General features: G+C 40.0%; 1 protein-coding gene across 2 annotated transcripts in view; it reads left to right on the top strand.

Moving 5' to 3' along the window:
- Positions 1-15,860, top strand: part of LOC101822511 (alcohol dehydrogenase 6) — a 31,527-nt gene that overhangs the window by 9,548 nt on the left and 6,119 nt on the right. Inside the window, exons 2-6 of one of the 2 annotated variants that reach the window (XM_040751723.1) lie at positions 7,184-7,268; positions 8,724-8,825; positions 10,436-10,577; positions 13,976-14,063; positions 14,167-14,383. In XM_040751723.1, coding sequence (XP_040607657.1) covers positions 7,251-7,268; positions 8,724-8,825; positions 10,436-10,577; positions 13,976-14,063; positions 14,167-14,383 — 567 coding nt within the window. In that variant the 5' untranslated portion in view covers positions 7,184-7,250. Of the gene's footprint in view, positions 1-7,183; positions 7,269-8,723; positions 8,826-9,818; positions 9,916-10,435; positions 10,578-13,975; positions 14,064-14,166; positions 14,384-15,860 lie in introns of those variants that run through there. The other variant, XM_040751724.1, reaches the window with a different exon arrangement.

The following is a 15,860-nucleotide window of genomic DNA, read 5'->3' as shown; positions in this document are numbered from 1 at the left end:
AGTGACTACACAGCTCCCTGACTGCAGCAGTTGAAAGGGACTTCAGCAGCTTTGAGACAGTGGCTTCTTAGCACCCATAGTAAAAGCGTCTCAGTGCTCCAACAGTCAGTGCTGCCTTGTGCTGCCTCCATCCGTCCTGGATGTCCCTAAGCAAACCCGAGCATGTGTGCAGCGGGGCTCATGAAGAGAACTTGCACGCAGCCACTGACTCACCATGATTGAAAAAGAAGCAGAGAGAAGAGGGGTACATGAATTGTGATGGGTTCATACGGTAGAATGTTCACCTGTAAGCAAAATAAACTATAATGAAAAGCACTGTGAGTGATCAACAAACACAACTGAGAGGAAACACACAGAAGAGGACACACTGTGAGTCTATTTGCACAAACTTACCAATACACTAAGCTATTAGGTAGAAAAGCACATTCGTAGCAAAGCCACAAATGTGCAAGGAAATTATCAGGGTGTAAAAGAGAAGAATGGGTGAAAGGGAAGTTGTAGAGCAATTGAAATATCTCTACTTAGGAGTTATTTGTAACTCAGTCTCGTGCAATTAACTCACTTTCTCTATCTGATAAATTGTAATAAAAGATAAGAAAAGAGCTAATTAAAAAAGTCTTGATGCAGCTGGGATCGATGGGTTTGTGGATGAACTATGACTGTACAAATGTCACAGGAGTCAGGCAGGGCTATGATAGGAGAAGCAGCCAGCAGGAATGCTATTTACTCAGAGGTCTCAGCACAAGACACAGAGCATCTGGGTAGAGACAAAAGGCCAGCAGAAGACACTTTCAAAGCAAGCTTCCCAATGAAAGTGGGCACCAAGGGGAAAGTAAGTAATTAACTTATATCTGCATTTAGCTTCTGCTTCTGTTGTGTCTTTACACAGGTTACACTCAAGGCATAGTGATTAAAAGTCAACTAAAGGAACTGGAGCAGTCCATAAGCTAGAAATGTGTTCTAAGGAAAGCAACTCTGCATTTGCTCAAGTGTCTTCTTGGGTACTCACATGTTATTTAAATGTGGGCAGCAGGAAGAAAATTAGTTACCTATGCTCTAACTACCAGTGCAGAGAAATTTAAAGCATGGGAATGGATGGGACAAAATAGATTGCAAAATGCTGTGTATATGACCCCATGGAGGACACCCAATGGCTTTTCAACAGAAGGAGAAAGAACGTGATAAAAGTATAGATGGATTTTTTCCTTACTTGTATTTTGAAATTTCTTGTAATGGATGTACATTATGTTTGTAATATAAAAATAACAATTTAGCCAGGCAGTGGTTGTGCACACCTTTAATCCCACCACTCAGGAGGAAGAGGCAAGCAGATCTCTATGAGTTCAAGGCCAGCCTGGTCTACAAAGTGAGTTCCAGGATAGTCAGGGCTGTTACACAGAGAAAAACAAAAACAAAAACAAACAAAAAAGTAACAACTTAAACTATAATTAAATATTCAAAGAATAAACAAGTAGGTGTTCAAATGGTCAAAAAAACGACACTAACAGTACAGGTAGTAGCAAGAACAAAGGATTATAAGCTTCCTTTCAACTTTCTTTCAATTTTACTTATATTTGAAATTAAAAATGTAATTTTAGACTGAAAAAATTAATGTACTCTCCTACCATCTTTAAGGGATTTTCTCATTTCCTCTTTGAGGGTCTAATTTAAATTTAAAAAATAATTCCATAGGAATGGAAGAAAAAATTGACATAGAAATGTAAACCCTTAGATGTTTAGTTTCTTTTCATGCACTTTACTCAATTCTTAGAAAGAGAACAATTCTTATTTAATTCACATTCTACCAATAAATTGACTGTGTAAGTCTCATTCCCACATTATTCACCATATGGAGACCTTAGTTGATCATAGGTTAGCAGGATTGGATGGGACTTTCTTTTCTAACAGTTTCACAGTAGTAGGAATACCTATTAATTGAATGATCACACTTTAATTTCTGACCAAACTTCACCATAACATTACACACTAATTAAAACTAATAGACTGGTACAACTGACATTCTGGGCATTCAATAACCACACTTGGAAACTACACTGAGGTGGTCAAGGGAATTAAAATAGAGGATATGTCCCCCTTGTCCTAGAAGGTCGACTAAGTTTCAAAGAACTGTGCAATATTTTCAAAATGTCCTGTAACTGTGAGGAATCACCCATTCTCTTGTCTTGGTAGGCCTTGGATATATATGTCACTGAGTAGATTCTAACCAGTGTCCAGTCTGCCAAGAGGATGGTCAACACAGTAAAAATTGCCTCTACACTTGCTGGTGAAACACTGGTCAAGCAAGACCTTTGACTTATCCTCACATATATGGAATAAATGACAAAAGAAAGACTAGATGGGCAGAAGACTTCTTCCATGCCCTTCCATGCCTGAGGACCAAATCTTCAACTTCTTTGGCAGAAAAAAAGAAAATGATTAATTTTGGCCACCTACATGGTCTTAAACACCCAGCATAAAGGTATTAACCAGAATTAAAAGAATCCATGTTTCTTTAACAGTTCAGGGAACTACAGTCCTTATACATGGTACATAAGAGAGATTATTTGGACAGCATTCTCACTAATGATTCTATTCCTGACAAATATATACATTGCACAGACAAAGGACAAGACCTTAACTTACTTCAACACTGCAGTGTCCATCTGCAGAGGAAAAGAAGACAGTTCTTAAACACTGAGGCCAAATCGGTATGAAAGCTGTATTTACCAACCATAGATCACTGCCTCTGGAAGCACTTCTCACAGCTGTCATGTCCTTCTGCACTCTGACCCTTCATGGTCAGTGATTAAAGGAGATTTCCACGTGTCCTGTTGTCAAACTCAAGTTTGAAGATTATTCAGGACACCCAAATGATGTCCCTGGGACATTGTGACATGATCCTATACAAAAAGATCCTCCTCTTTTAGAATACCAGCTAGCTACTACTGTCTGGCTGTGATTCAGGATTGTGGAATCTGGAAGTCACTCAGGTTTGACCCATACTGTCCACCTCCACTGGGCATTACACATGGACAGAGGCATCTATGGCACCTATTACTGACAATAGGAAAATTAATTACTTTTCTTACAAAGTTTCCAAGTGTTCATTCCTTGTGCAGGAGTCTAATATAACAAACAGCTGGTTGCCCAGTTACACTTTGATCTGTCAAATATGGCTTATATCAATTGAGACAGAGAGAAGAAGATTTCTCTGATGTTATCCTTCTACGTAATTCTAACTATTATGAAGGTTCTGGTACACTGTCCAGCCAGCTACACAACTATGTTTTGCCTTACTAAATAGGACTTAGGTTAATTATAATGTGAAAATTTTTTCTTCATTAACTTTGTCTTTTCTTCATGAGGATACAGTAAAAGAAACTCAGTTGCTGACTTCTGAGCTTAAATTGACTGATGAAAGGCCCCTTGAAATCTTTAGCAGGACAAGTGGCCTCCTCCATGATCCATATCTTGTGGTGGGTGGACCATGGTGACAGCAAAAAGCATCAATCTCATTGATTCCTATGACAAAGCCTGCCAAGAATTCTTTAAATGGTTTTCTTGCTTGTTCTCTTTCTCTAATAAAGGCAAAGCTGTCCCAACTATTTTTCTAACTACACTTTTAGTAGAATTATAGTACTACTAATAGTCTCCTTTGTTGTATGTTACCTGTACTACCTCAATTGTATGGCACTCCTAAAATACCTGCTGTCATCAAATGGCTGCCTATTGTGAATCTTAGATATCACCTAAGTACTACCTTGACCCTTTAGATCAACCCCTCCTTAAGGCACTCTGACTGCTGCCCCTTCCTCATCAACCCTTTCTGTCAGCTCAGAACAGTTAAGAGTGCTTAGCACCCCAAAATCCATACAGCAGTTAGGGTGACCTGGAGAGGGGGGACTAGGAATCAGGTTCCCTGGTAGACAGACGTATCAGGAAAGGAATCAGGGCTAGGTAAAAAATGGTGAACTTCCAAGATGACTGGCTGGCTTTTTCCTCACCTTTCTGACCTGAGACAAAAACATTAGGCATATTCATGAACTAGTTCAACAAGTTCTAGGCTAGGACAGGACATGTCACAAAACATTTGGGGCCAACCCATCATTCCATCTTTCTTCAAACTGAACAACCTTAAATTGGGAGAGGAAGACTCGTCAGAGACTTAAAACCTCCAGCCCTGGAGAGAAGGCTGAATTGGGGGCTCCTGGGTGCCCCTGTTTTACAGGTCTTTTTCTCTGTGTCTTCCTTCAACTGCTGAGTCTGTCTGCTCCCATTTGCTGTGTTCAAGAGTTCTCTTCTCTGCTGCTACCTGTCATACCCAAGACTTTTCCTGACTTTTAATTCTTTAACAGGCAGAGAAAATGAACCCAATCAAAATGTCTAGACTATAACAAAGGGGGAGATGAGAGGTACATATTGTTCCAAGTGAGACAAAAAGGGAATCAGATGTTCTACCTTTCAGTCTCTTTGACTCCTGTCTGTTTTCTTAATTGGTAAAGCCATATTATGTGTTTTTAAAATTCAGACAGGAAGCAAGCATAAGCAGTCAAGGTGATTGTCTTCTTAGTCAAAGGTGACTGTCTTGGTGTGGAAAGGCTCTTTGTAATTCACCACGTATAAATGGGTTTAAGTCCCTGTAATGCAGAGGATAGTAAACAGAGAAAACAAAACAAAGACACTTAGAACTCAGAAGGGGACAGAAGGTTGTTTCTTTTTCCTTCCTCTGTTACTATAACTAGAAGGTAAAAGTAAGAACTAGGGTACCCAGAATTCCACGGGTCTGAAACAAAAGCAAACATGGAAGAAACAAAGGAGGACTGAGGTCGGAAGGACATTCTATCTCAGATGGAAATGGACCTGTAGAGACGAGGAACAAACAGCAAGCACTAAGACCCAGCATACCCTTCCCCACTACCTTCCTGCCCAGCTGACTGACTGGTCCTGCCTTGGCCACAGCAGCTGCCCACTGGCAGTGCCTGTCTAGCATCTGACAGCTGATCCCTTGAGGCTTTTTTGGGAATCTGCACTCAACCAATATTTAACCCTGGGACCACAAATGACAAACTGATAGCTCCCTTTGTAAGAAACAGTTGTTGAAAGCATGTAGATGGGGAAACTCTTGGCTCACCTCTAAAGACAGTAAATATATCATACAAAACTATGTACCAAAATTAAAAAAGAGCAATAACCCACCTTATAGGTGTGATATTACATCCTTAGTCTAATACATAATAAAATTTTTAAAAATTAAAAAAGATACTATGATTACCAGAGGGCTCAATGGGACCAGGAAGTTTTATGGGTATGACCACATTGGTTTAGGTCGTGTGGTTACATTAACCAAGATAGCAATGAAGTCACATAGCATTTGCCTTCTTTATGATAACATTGGCAAAGACGAGGCCAAGTCACATGGATGCTCCCATCTGGATGAGGTCACCAGTTAAACAACAGCAAACAATGCTTGCTTTCTGATCAGGTGACCTTGGGTCTCTGGTATGAAGAACCCATCTCCCATCAGGCACAAGTCCCTATGGGATCCACATATCTCACAAACTGTGGGCTATGACACACTTTTCTTTTAAAAGGCATTTTAGTTAGGTTAGCATGGATATGAGAGGAGACGATACCCAAACAGCAAAATAAAGAAATAGAAGATGGACTCGCATGGTTTCAGCCACTGGCAGCAGGGTCCTACATAGCTGTCAGAGTACATATAATCATATTAGGTCTCTCTTATATAGTGACTAAAGAGGGAGGCAAAGGAAATTTAACCATAATCTAGTATTAGTTCAAACTGTAGTTAGCAGGTCTCACAGTCAACGCTGCAGAAGCGACAAGGGTGGGAAAGAAAGTTGCTTTAAAAAGAAAAATTCTAGGCCTTAAGTTAATAGTACAGTTTCAATATCTGTTCACAGGTCTCTGACCACCATCCTGTTTAACTGGCTTCCTGGAGAACACAGAGACTAAGAGTCAGAAAACCTCCTTGTAAGAGAGAAGGAGGTAAATTACCAGCCCCACTCCAGGATGGCAGAAGGAGCCGGCAACTCAACAGTCATACCTTCCTATCCTTTCAGGGTTGGGTCTGATTTATACTCACATTTATGAGTCGGTGGGCCTTAGGGAAAAAAATCCCAGAAGAGCCTCCCAAAAATGTTACTTTCTAGAGATCTTGGATCAAGTATGTTGTGTCTGTCAGTTAAGAAAAGACGCCAATCAATTCTAGATTACAGTTTTTGCTTCAATGTTTAAAACTCAAGAGGTGAATATTAGCTATATCTTCTTTTGTTTTTTTCCATAAAGTCAATATTACCATAACACCAAAATCATACAGATAATAAAGCAAAAATGATAACTACAAGTGTCTCTCATGACTCTAAACTCAAAAATGCTTAGCCAAATATGAGCAAAGTATATTAAACAATATTATAGTTATTCATAGTCCCTTCTGTATAAAAGAAACTAATCCAAGTAGGATTTGTTTCAAGCATGCAACAAATATATTAAGTAATAATCAATATAAACTACCATATTAAAAATATAACTAAGGAAAATCATATGATCACACAGTTGGGAGAGAAAAGCACTGTGTAGCCTCTTATTGGGAATGTGTTCATTTCTAGACTTCATGAAGATCCTTGGATCTCAATCAAAACTGTCAGTGTGCACAAAGATGTGCTTTTCCACTACAAGACCCTAGTCTCTAGGCCCCTTAGACAGGATGGTTTATTTCCTCTGAGGATTCATCTAAAACTGGTAGAGAAACTGTCTAATCATCTCAATACCCAGATGCAACTGTGTTCATAAATCCAAGGTTGCTTGTCTTGAGGGAAGATTATTGTCTCTACATTTGAAAACAAAAAAGATCATTTTATAGATGCAGAATTTCAAAACCTGATCATTTCAATACAAGTTAAAAGCTCAATAGACTAGATACTAAAAAGAGACCAATCCTGGTTAAGTGAGGGAGACTATTCAACTTCATCTTTTGTGCTCTTTGCCTGAGGAAACCTACCACATAGGTTCACAGGAATCTCCTTCAAGTAACAAGAAAATACACATTTTCCAAGATTTGACAGGATATGGCTTAATTATCTGACTTGACTATACAGAAAGCTCAGATCCCAGATACTTGAGCTGCCAGTGCTCACAGGCTGACACACTCTCATTGTTTCCACAGTAAATATCGCCACCAGGACCTCCTGGCACCAGACAGTTCCACTAAACAAGAACAGAGGAAAGTCACCATGAGCACTGCAGGCAAGGTAGGCGCCCTCTCTCCCTGTGTGTCTCTTCCTCGCTCCCTTCCCTTTTTACCTCAGTTATCTGTTTGTCCATTCTCGGGTTTTTCATCACTGCAGTAAGCAGCATATTTCAGATTTCCCCATTCAAAACGAAGCCCTTTTTAAGGGCTTTGTAATCAAGTGAAACCACAGGGAAAGTAGACAGGCCAAAAGACCTCCCGTTTGCTCATCTCCGAGACGACAAGGCTGGGGCAGAAAGTGACAGGAAACAGGTCTGCAGAGAGAAGACTGAGACGTGCATGGATGCTGTAAGCAGCTGGCACGAGAATCGCTTACACCGCATCAGCCTGGGAGGTGATGATGAGTGGTATGGGGGCGCATCTGCAGATGCTCACACCAGCCAGTGGGGGGGGGGCAGAGCGCTCCTCCAGCGGTCCACGTGAAAGGCAGTGTAAGGGCCCAGACCATGCAGGGGTAGCAAGAAAGGAGAGGAGGACACAGATTCCAGAAAATGTCTGACTATGAACAACAAAGGGCAGAGAGAAATTAAGGCTACTTCCCAGGTTTCTGTCTTAGAAGAGTGATTGGATTTCATGTTTGAAACAGGAAAAGCAGACTGTGTACTGTGTCCTCTAGGGTACAGATGTGAGAAAGAATGGCTTATTTGTATATTAACATGTTGAGTTTTCAGTACCCGGAAACATTCTATAAAGGCTTGTCTAAACCTCTGGGAGAAATCTATCCCATAGATACTGTTTGTCATCTACATAAAAGTAGTGGCTGAATACATAAAAATGGAAGATAATTGTAATAAGGATGATGGGCTAATAGCATAACCCCTAAGAACTGCCTTGGCATCGGCAATCTCTCCACAGCAATCTCCAATGATTATATTATCATTTATTGATCACCACCACCAGAGGGTCTTCACTCTTTATCCAGAACTCACTGCTTCACTCCAAGATCCCTCATGCCTGGGATCATAAGTAACCCCACACTGTAATAGCATCACAAACCTGGGGTAACTGATGGGCAATTTCATTCATAATAATAGCAAATGCATGGCATCTAACCAGGAGTGGTGGCATATGCCTGTAATGGCAGCTCAGGGAGGTGGAGGCAGGAGGTTCACAAGTTCAAGGACAGTCTGGGCTATATAACAAGATTTTATTTTAGAGAAATAGAGATAGATAGATAGATAGATAGATAGATAGATAGATAGATAGAACTATCCATTGTTTTATGTGTGTTCTTTCCTATAAATATGTGCTATTTGTTAGACCAATTTAAATATAGAAGCTAAAAGCATAAGAAAAACTACATTTATGGAAGAGTCACCAATTTCAGTATCTATTTAGATCTTCCCATTCTTCTATTTTCCTCTTGAGCATAGTACTTTCTAGTAATTACTAATAGAAGAATCTCCTATATCTCATACCTACTAAGTCCCCCTTCTCCCCTCATCTGCTACACCAGGTGATCAGATGCAAAGCTGCTGTGCTCTGGAAGCCTGGGACCCCACTGGACATTGAGGAGATAGAAGTGGCCCCACCAAAGGCAAAGGAAGTTCGAGTAAAGGTAAGACAAAAATCCACATTTGTACACCCAAACCAAAGCTGTTCACTGCAATTATATGTCCTTTTCAGAATCTTCTACTCAAAAAGAATACTACATTGTCTTCTGTCTAGAAAAGGTTAGGGAGAGTAAGTATCTGTTCACACTAAATAGAATAAGAAAACTCATTCAATAGTGTTTTTCAGGCTTGGATACATGCTTGGAATTAATGAGGAGCTTAGAAAACACTAACTGCAACTCATCCCTGAGATTCTGAAGTTATGAACTGATGGCTTGGGGTGGCACATATCCCCAGATGACTCTAACTGGCTCCCAGGGAGCTAGAATGCAGCTCATCTGACTTGTGGCTCAAGATCACTGGATTGTTTCCATGAAGAGCATGTATCATTTACGGGTGGGCTATGGAGAGATAGTTAGTTCTAAGTTACCCTACCTACACAAACCATACCCTCTTCTCAAGGAACCTTGTCTGGTATCTATTCTCTACTGAGTGAGGAGGGTAGTATTTATCGATCCCTATGGAGTGTACCCCAACAAGGTTACAGCTCATACAACTAGTTTTAGACTCAAGGCACCCAAACATTGTCTGACAAGCTACAGTGTGACTCTCTCACCTGTGCATTTGAGCCAAAATGTAGAGCAAGGGAGGTGATGGCAGCGGTGGAGGGGCTGAGTGGGGGCGCTGCTGCTAGCCATTATTATCCAGGTGGCTCTGATAAATAACTGGAGATTAACAGGACAATGCCAGCTATGGTGTCAGAACCATAACAAAACAATGAGCACAAAAGCAGGTTGGTTGGTGCAGTTCTAGATCTATGAGGTTTAAATGCATTTCCTATAATTGGGTCACAAGTACAACACAGTTGTGACTTACAATAAAGTGGAATTGTTAACACAACTTTTAAGTGTGTCTTGCAAAATAAACTAGAACTATAGTTAAAATAGGTAATGTTACTCTTCCTGTCTTATATCTCAACCTTTTAATTCTATAATTAGTTGCCTTCTTCCACACTTTCACCCTCAAGAAAGGACCAGGTGGGATCTTCAGTATCACACTGAGGTGATTTCAACTGGACTCCTGCCTTCGGTTCAAGTATGTGAACACTTGGCACTCAGTTGACGGTTCTGTTTGTGAAGGTTACAAAGAGATGCAGCCTTGCCAGAGGAAGACACTGGGAACGGGTTTTGGGAGTTCATAGCCTTACCTTACATCTAGTATGCCCTCTGATTGCTTTTTGGTTAAAGATGTGTTCTCCCGGTTTCCTCCTCTGGCTGTCTGCTGCTATGTCTCCCCTTCCATTACTCAAATCTCCCTCTGGAACCATAGTGCAGTGTAAACTCTTCCTTTTGTGAGCTGTTTGGGTCATGATATTTTATCGCAGCAGTGGAGAAGTCACTAATGCCCACAGTGTGTTTCCCCCAGCTTCTCGTCTGACTCCACTAAACTGTGACTCAGCATTTTATCCTAGAAATTAGCTAAAGAACACTGTTCCTTTACACAAATAATTATTGACAGTTGTCAATGGTGCGAGCTGAATAGAAGCGAATGCACTGGAAACCTTCCCAGAAGCTCCTTCACGACAGATAAGCTCAGTTCTCTGCTTTCCACACAGATGGTGGCCTCGGGAATCTGTGGTACAGATATAAAAAGTCTGGACTCAAAAGAACTTGCCCAGTTTTGCCCCATCATTATGGGCCATGAAGGAACAGGAATAGTCGAGAGTGTGGGAGAGGGAGTAAGCACAGTGAAAACAGGTAAGAGGCAACAAAGAGCATCGAGAAACGGCTAGTTTTGGAACCCACAGAGGAAAAACCAATTTAAGGGCATCCCTTAAATGTTTCATAATGAAACAAAAAAGGAATGTGAAACACTGTTCACTTCTCGGATGGGGGGTCATAACTGTCTCTAAATTACAGGACAACTGTAATGAGGTTTAGTCTTCACATTTATATATTGAAGGAGAATGCACCAAATCTAGAACTAATGAAGACACAAGTGAGGAGAAAAATTTGACAAGAAATGAGTAAACTGGGGTACACTATTGAATAACTTTGTAAATAAAGTGAGGACAATGGCCCATATTACTTGGTTGGGTCTCTTGGATCCCCTGAAAGGAGATGTACATTCACTGGCATTGGGAGTTTGATAGTCTGTGGCTTCTAGAGGGAGCCTGATGTTTGGAAACTCCATTTAAATGTGTGCGTGCTTGAGTGTGTGTGTGTGTGTGTGTGTGTTTGTACAGATATGTGTGTATGTACATATAAATGTGTAGCTATGAATGTGTATGTAGATATATAGATGTGTGTATAGTTATGTATAAATTGTATATATGCATGTTCAGATGTATGTATAGATATGCATAAATGTTCGTATAAATATTATTTGTGTGTATATGTGTATATACATATTTGTTGCATGCTTATTTTTAAGCTTATAAAATAATGTTTCATTATGGCTCTTCAAACATTTTTAGTGTTACTTACTTTCCTCATTCTCTCTCTGTATTACCCTATCTTCCCCTCCCCAGTTTAGTCTTCACTCCCGTTTCTCCCTTTCCTCCTTCATGTCATCTGTGTCCTATGGCCTCCTCTCTAGAACTCCTCTCTGCTTTGTCCATGGTTCCTTTTGCTTTACTGACTTCTGAGGTTACTCCAGGATTTATATTCAAATACAAAGTATAAATTCACAAGCATAAGAGAACATATGGCAATTGTCTTTCTAAGTTACCTTACCCAGGATATTCTCCAGCTCTATCCAGTTCCCTGTAAATTTTATGATTTCATTTTCTTTGCAGTTGAAAGCAATACCATTGAGTATCAGGATCATGATTTCATTATACTTCCATCACCTGAAGAACATACAGGCAGCTTCCATCTTGTCACTGTTTTCAATAAGTGGCATGAATATGGCTGAGAAAATATCTATGGAGTAGAATATTGAGTCCTTTGGGCTTATGATGTAGAACAGTTTAGCTTGTTCATACAGTAAACAAATTTTGAGGGTTTTTTAATATAATTCTGCATGCTAACTTCAAGAATGCTTACAAATCCAGAGTGGATTCCAGTCTGCAATGCCACCAACAGTGAGTGACTAAGGAGTCCACTCTCCCAACATCTTCACCAACATTTGTTGCCAGTTGTTTTCTTGATCCTAAGCCATTCTGACTAAGATAAGATGAAATCTTAAAGTGGTTTTAATTTGAATTTCCCTCATTTCTAAGATTGTTGAACAATTTTTTAAATATTTCTTGACCATTTTCACTTCTTCTGAGAACTCTCTGTTCAGGTCATTGGTCCATTTTTTAAATTGGATTTTTTTTCCTTCATCCTCTGTTCTTTGGGTTGTCTATTCTGAATATTAAATTTCTGTTAAATTTCTCTCCCACTCCAGCTTCCTCTTCACTCAATTGATTGTTCCCTTTGTTATACAGAAGCCTTTTGGTTTCATGAGGCCCAATTTGTCAATTCTTGGCCTTCATTGCCAAGCATGTCCTGTCCTACACTGGTATCTTGTAGAGCACTCCCTATGTTTTCTTCTAGCAGTTTCAGCATTTCAGATTTCACATTGAAACCTTTCATCCATTTGGAGTTTTCCTTTTTTTCCCTGAGGAGGAGTAATAGACACAGGTCTAATTTCGATCTTCTATCTACGGATATCCAGTTCTCTCATCACTATATGGAAGCAGTTGTCTTTTCCTCAGTGTAGTTTTTCCACCTATCGAATGGCCATATGTATATGCTCTTCAGTTTGGGTCTTCTATTCTGACTGACTGACCTACCTGTCTGGTTTTGTGCTAGTGTTATAGCTCTATAATACAAATTTTAAAATGGTATGATAATTTATACAACGTTGTTCTTTTTGCCCAGGATTGCTTTGGCTATCCTTGGAATGATGTATAGAGATTACACTGAATCTGTAAATTTAATACAATGGCAACTTTCACAATGGTCAATCTGCTAATCCATGAGCATGAGAGTCTCTTCCCTTTTTTAATTCCCTCCTCAATTTCTTTCTTCTCAGTTTTGAAGTTTTCATTGTAGGAGTCTTTGACCTACTAAAACTAAAACCAAATTACAAGAGCTTAAATTCTAACAAAGCTTTTAAATGCAAATTTATAATAAATGCCTATACTTGGCAGTATCAGACAATGAACCAGTCAATAGCTTCATCCCAAGCAAGACACTCGGATCTTCTCCTCCTAAAAAGCAATTAAAAAATAAGAATATACTTGTTCTCCATGCCACAAAGAGAGAGATGAAGGACAACACAGAACACAACTTGTAGGCAATCTTCCCCCAACCCTGGGCCTCATTCTTTGAGCACTGTATCTATTTTGACAGTAGTCCTATAGTGGAATTAATGTAGAGGACATAAGATGTAGTTGAAGGCTGTCTTAGAGTTTCTAATGCTTTGAAGAGACACCATGACTATAGGAATTCTTTTTTTTAAAACATTTTATTTACTATGTATACAGTCTCTGTCCGCATGCCAGAAGAGGGCACCAGATCTCATTTAAGGTGGTTGTGAGTCACCATGTGGTTGCTGGGAATTGAACTCAGGAACTCTTAACCACTGAGCCATCTCTCCAACTCTATAGTAACTCTTAAAAAGGAAAAACATTTAATTGGTAAAGCTTTTAGAGGTTTAATCCAATATCATTATGGTGCAAGATGGTGACATATAGGCAGACATGGTGCTGGAGAAGTAGCCCAATGTCCTATCTTGATTTGCAGGCAACAGGAAGTGGTCTGTTTCACTGGACATAACTGGAGCACACTAGACCTCAAAGCCCACCTCCACAGTGATACACTTCCTCCAACAAGACCACACCTACTCCAATAAGTCCACACCTCCTAAGTACCCACACCCTTTGGGGGTCATTTTCTTTCAAACCATCACAAAGGCACACAATGAAACTCTTTTCCTGGGTATTCCAAAAGTACATTACAAGTTAGGCCCATCTAGGGCCAGCTCCTAGAGATTCAGCCATGACCTGGGGCTTGACAGCATGCTGAAAATATGTTTGTGATCAAGCACAATTAAACACAGAAATAGTTCTTCATTATGACATTTTTTGGGTTCCTTGCTATTAACAGCCTAAGAAATCAGACTTCTCAACACTAGCACCCTAATAAATCACTTTGCTTTTTAGGTGATAAAGTCATCATCTTATGCTTACCACAATGTGGAGAATGTAACACTTGCCTCAACTCCAAGAACAATATTTGTAAGGAAGCTAGGTAAGTCTTTATAACTATCTTTTTGAATGTCTAATTCAGTTTCACTTTGAGAGATTTAAGCTTTTTAATACAACATAAAGTTTGTTTTCTTTCACCTATAAAGACTGTCAGGGTCACATCAGACGTCTGAAGGCAACAGCAGAATTACCTGCAAAGGGAAGACAGTGTATCAATTTATTACTACAGGCACCTTCTCTGAATACATAGTCATAAAGGAAATCTCAGTCGCCAAGATTGATGAAGGTGCTCTGCTGGAGAAGGTGTGCATAATCGGCTGTGGGTTTGCCACTGGCTTCGGTGCTGCACTCAACTCTGCCAAGGTGAGACATTTACTCCCATTTTTAAACAGAACTAGTGGGATAAGGAGGTGAAACACCTCTCACATTGGGATACCACCTGGTCATTCACCGGAAAAAGCAAACAAACTTACCTCTAAGCATTGCCAAGTTTATTAAATTATTTGGTTGCCTCCCCATGTACTCCCCGCCATCTATAACTATAGGTATACAGACTTTAAATATAACACAATTACAATATGATTATATCATTCCATATTCTAGTTTGTTTAATTTAGCAAGCAATGGTAAAAGTTTTCACTAGTCTGCTGTGAAAAACTCATCAAGTTTACATTCTAATTTAATAGTATATTACTTAGTAGTAAATGTTAAAAGAGAAAGGGAGAGAGATTGAAGATCTACTTCAAGAACAGAACATATACCTACCTAGTGTACACAAGGCCCTGGCTCAGTATACCAAATGTCTTAGTTATGGTTTCTATTGCTGAGAAGAGATGCCATGACCAAGTCAACTCTTGTATTTTTGGTTGTGAGCCTAGCCTTTAATGACTGAGCCATCTCTCCAGCCCCTGAGGCAACTCTTTTTCTTTCTTTCCATTTTTTCTTTTTGGTTTTTGGAGACAGTGTTTCTCTGTATTGCTTTGGAGCCTGTCCTGGCACTCACTCTGTAGACCAGGCTGGCCTCGAACTCACAGATATCCACTTGCCTCTGCCTCCCGAGTGCTGGGATTAAAGGTGTGGACCACCAATGCCCGGCCCCAAGGCAACTCTTATAAAAGAAAATATTTAATTGGGGTGGCTTGCTTATAGTTTAACAGGTTAGGTCCATTATCACCATTGTGGGAAGCAAGTCAGCATGCAGGAAGACATGGTGCTGAAGAAGCTGAGAGTTCTTACATCTACACCCACAAGCAACAGAAAATAGTCTGTCTCACTGGGCATGGTATGAGCATATATGAAACCTCAAAGCCTCATAGCCCACCCTCCACAGTAACACACTTCCTCCAACAAGACCCACCTACTCCAAAAAGGCCACACCTCCTAATGGTGCCACTTGCTTTGGGGGCCATTTTCTTTCAAACCACCACACCAAATAAAATTTTAAGAATAAAAGAGAACCAATAAAGAAGTGATTGCACTGACCAGAGAATTTCATTCTGATTGAATGGGCTGCTGTAACGAGAGATTCTTGGCCCAGCAGATCCCTCTGCCCTTGGGCCTCAAATAAACACACAGAAGCTATATTAATTATGAAACTGTTTGCCGATGACTAGGGCTTCTTATTGGCTAGCTCTGTCTTAATTATTAACCCATTTCTATTAATCTAAGTATTTCCATGCAGTCTTATCTTACCGAAGAAGGGTCTGGCGCTTCCTACCTTCCGGGTCTCACATGGCATCTATTCTCTGCCTACACTTCCCAGAATTCTACTCATCTTCCTGCCTCTATTGGCCACAGTGTTTTACTCATCAAGCAATAAGAGAAACATGTACACAGAGGA

The sequence above is a fragment of the Mesocricetus auratus genome, unplaced genomic scaffold, assembly GCF_017639785.1.
Source record: "Mesocricetus auratus isolate SY011 unplaced genomic scaffold, BCM_Maur_2.0 Super-Scaffold_100009, whole genome shotgun sequence".
Taxonomy (NCBI): domain Eukaryota; kingdom Metazoa; phylum Chordata; class Mammalia; order Rodentia; family Cricetidae; genus Mesocricetus; species Mesocricetus auratus.
Note: the sequence above shows the minus strand (reverse complement) of the source record. Positions and strands in the feature narration are given on the sequence as shown.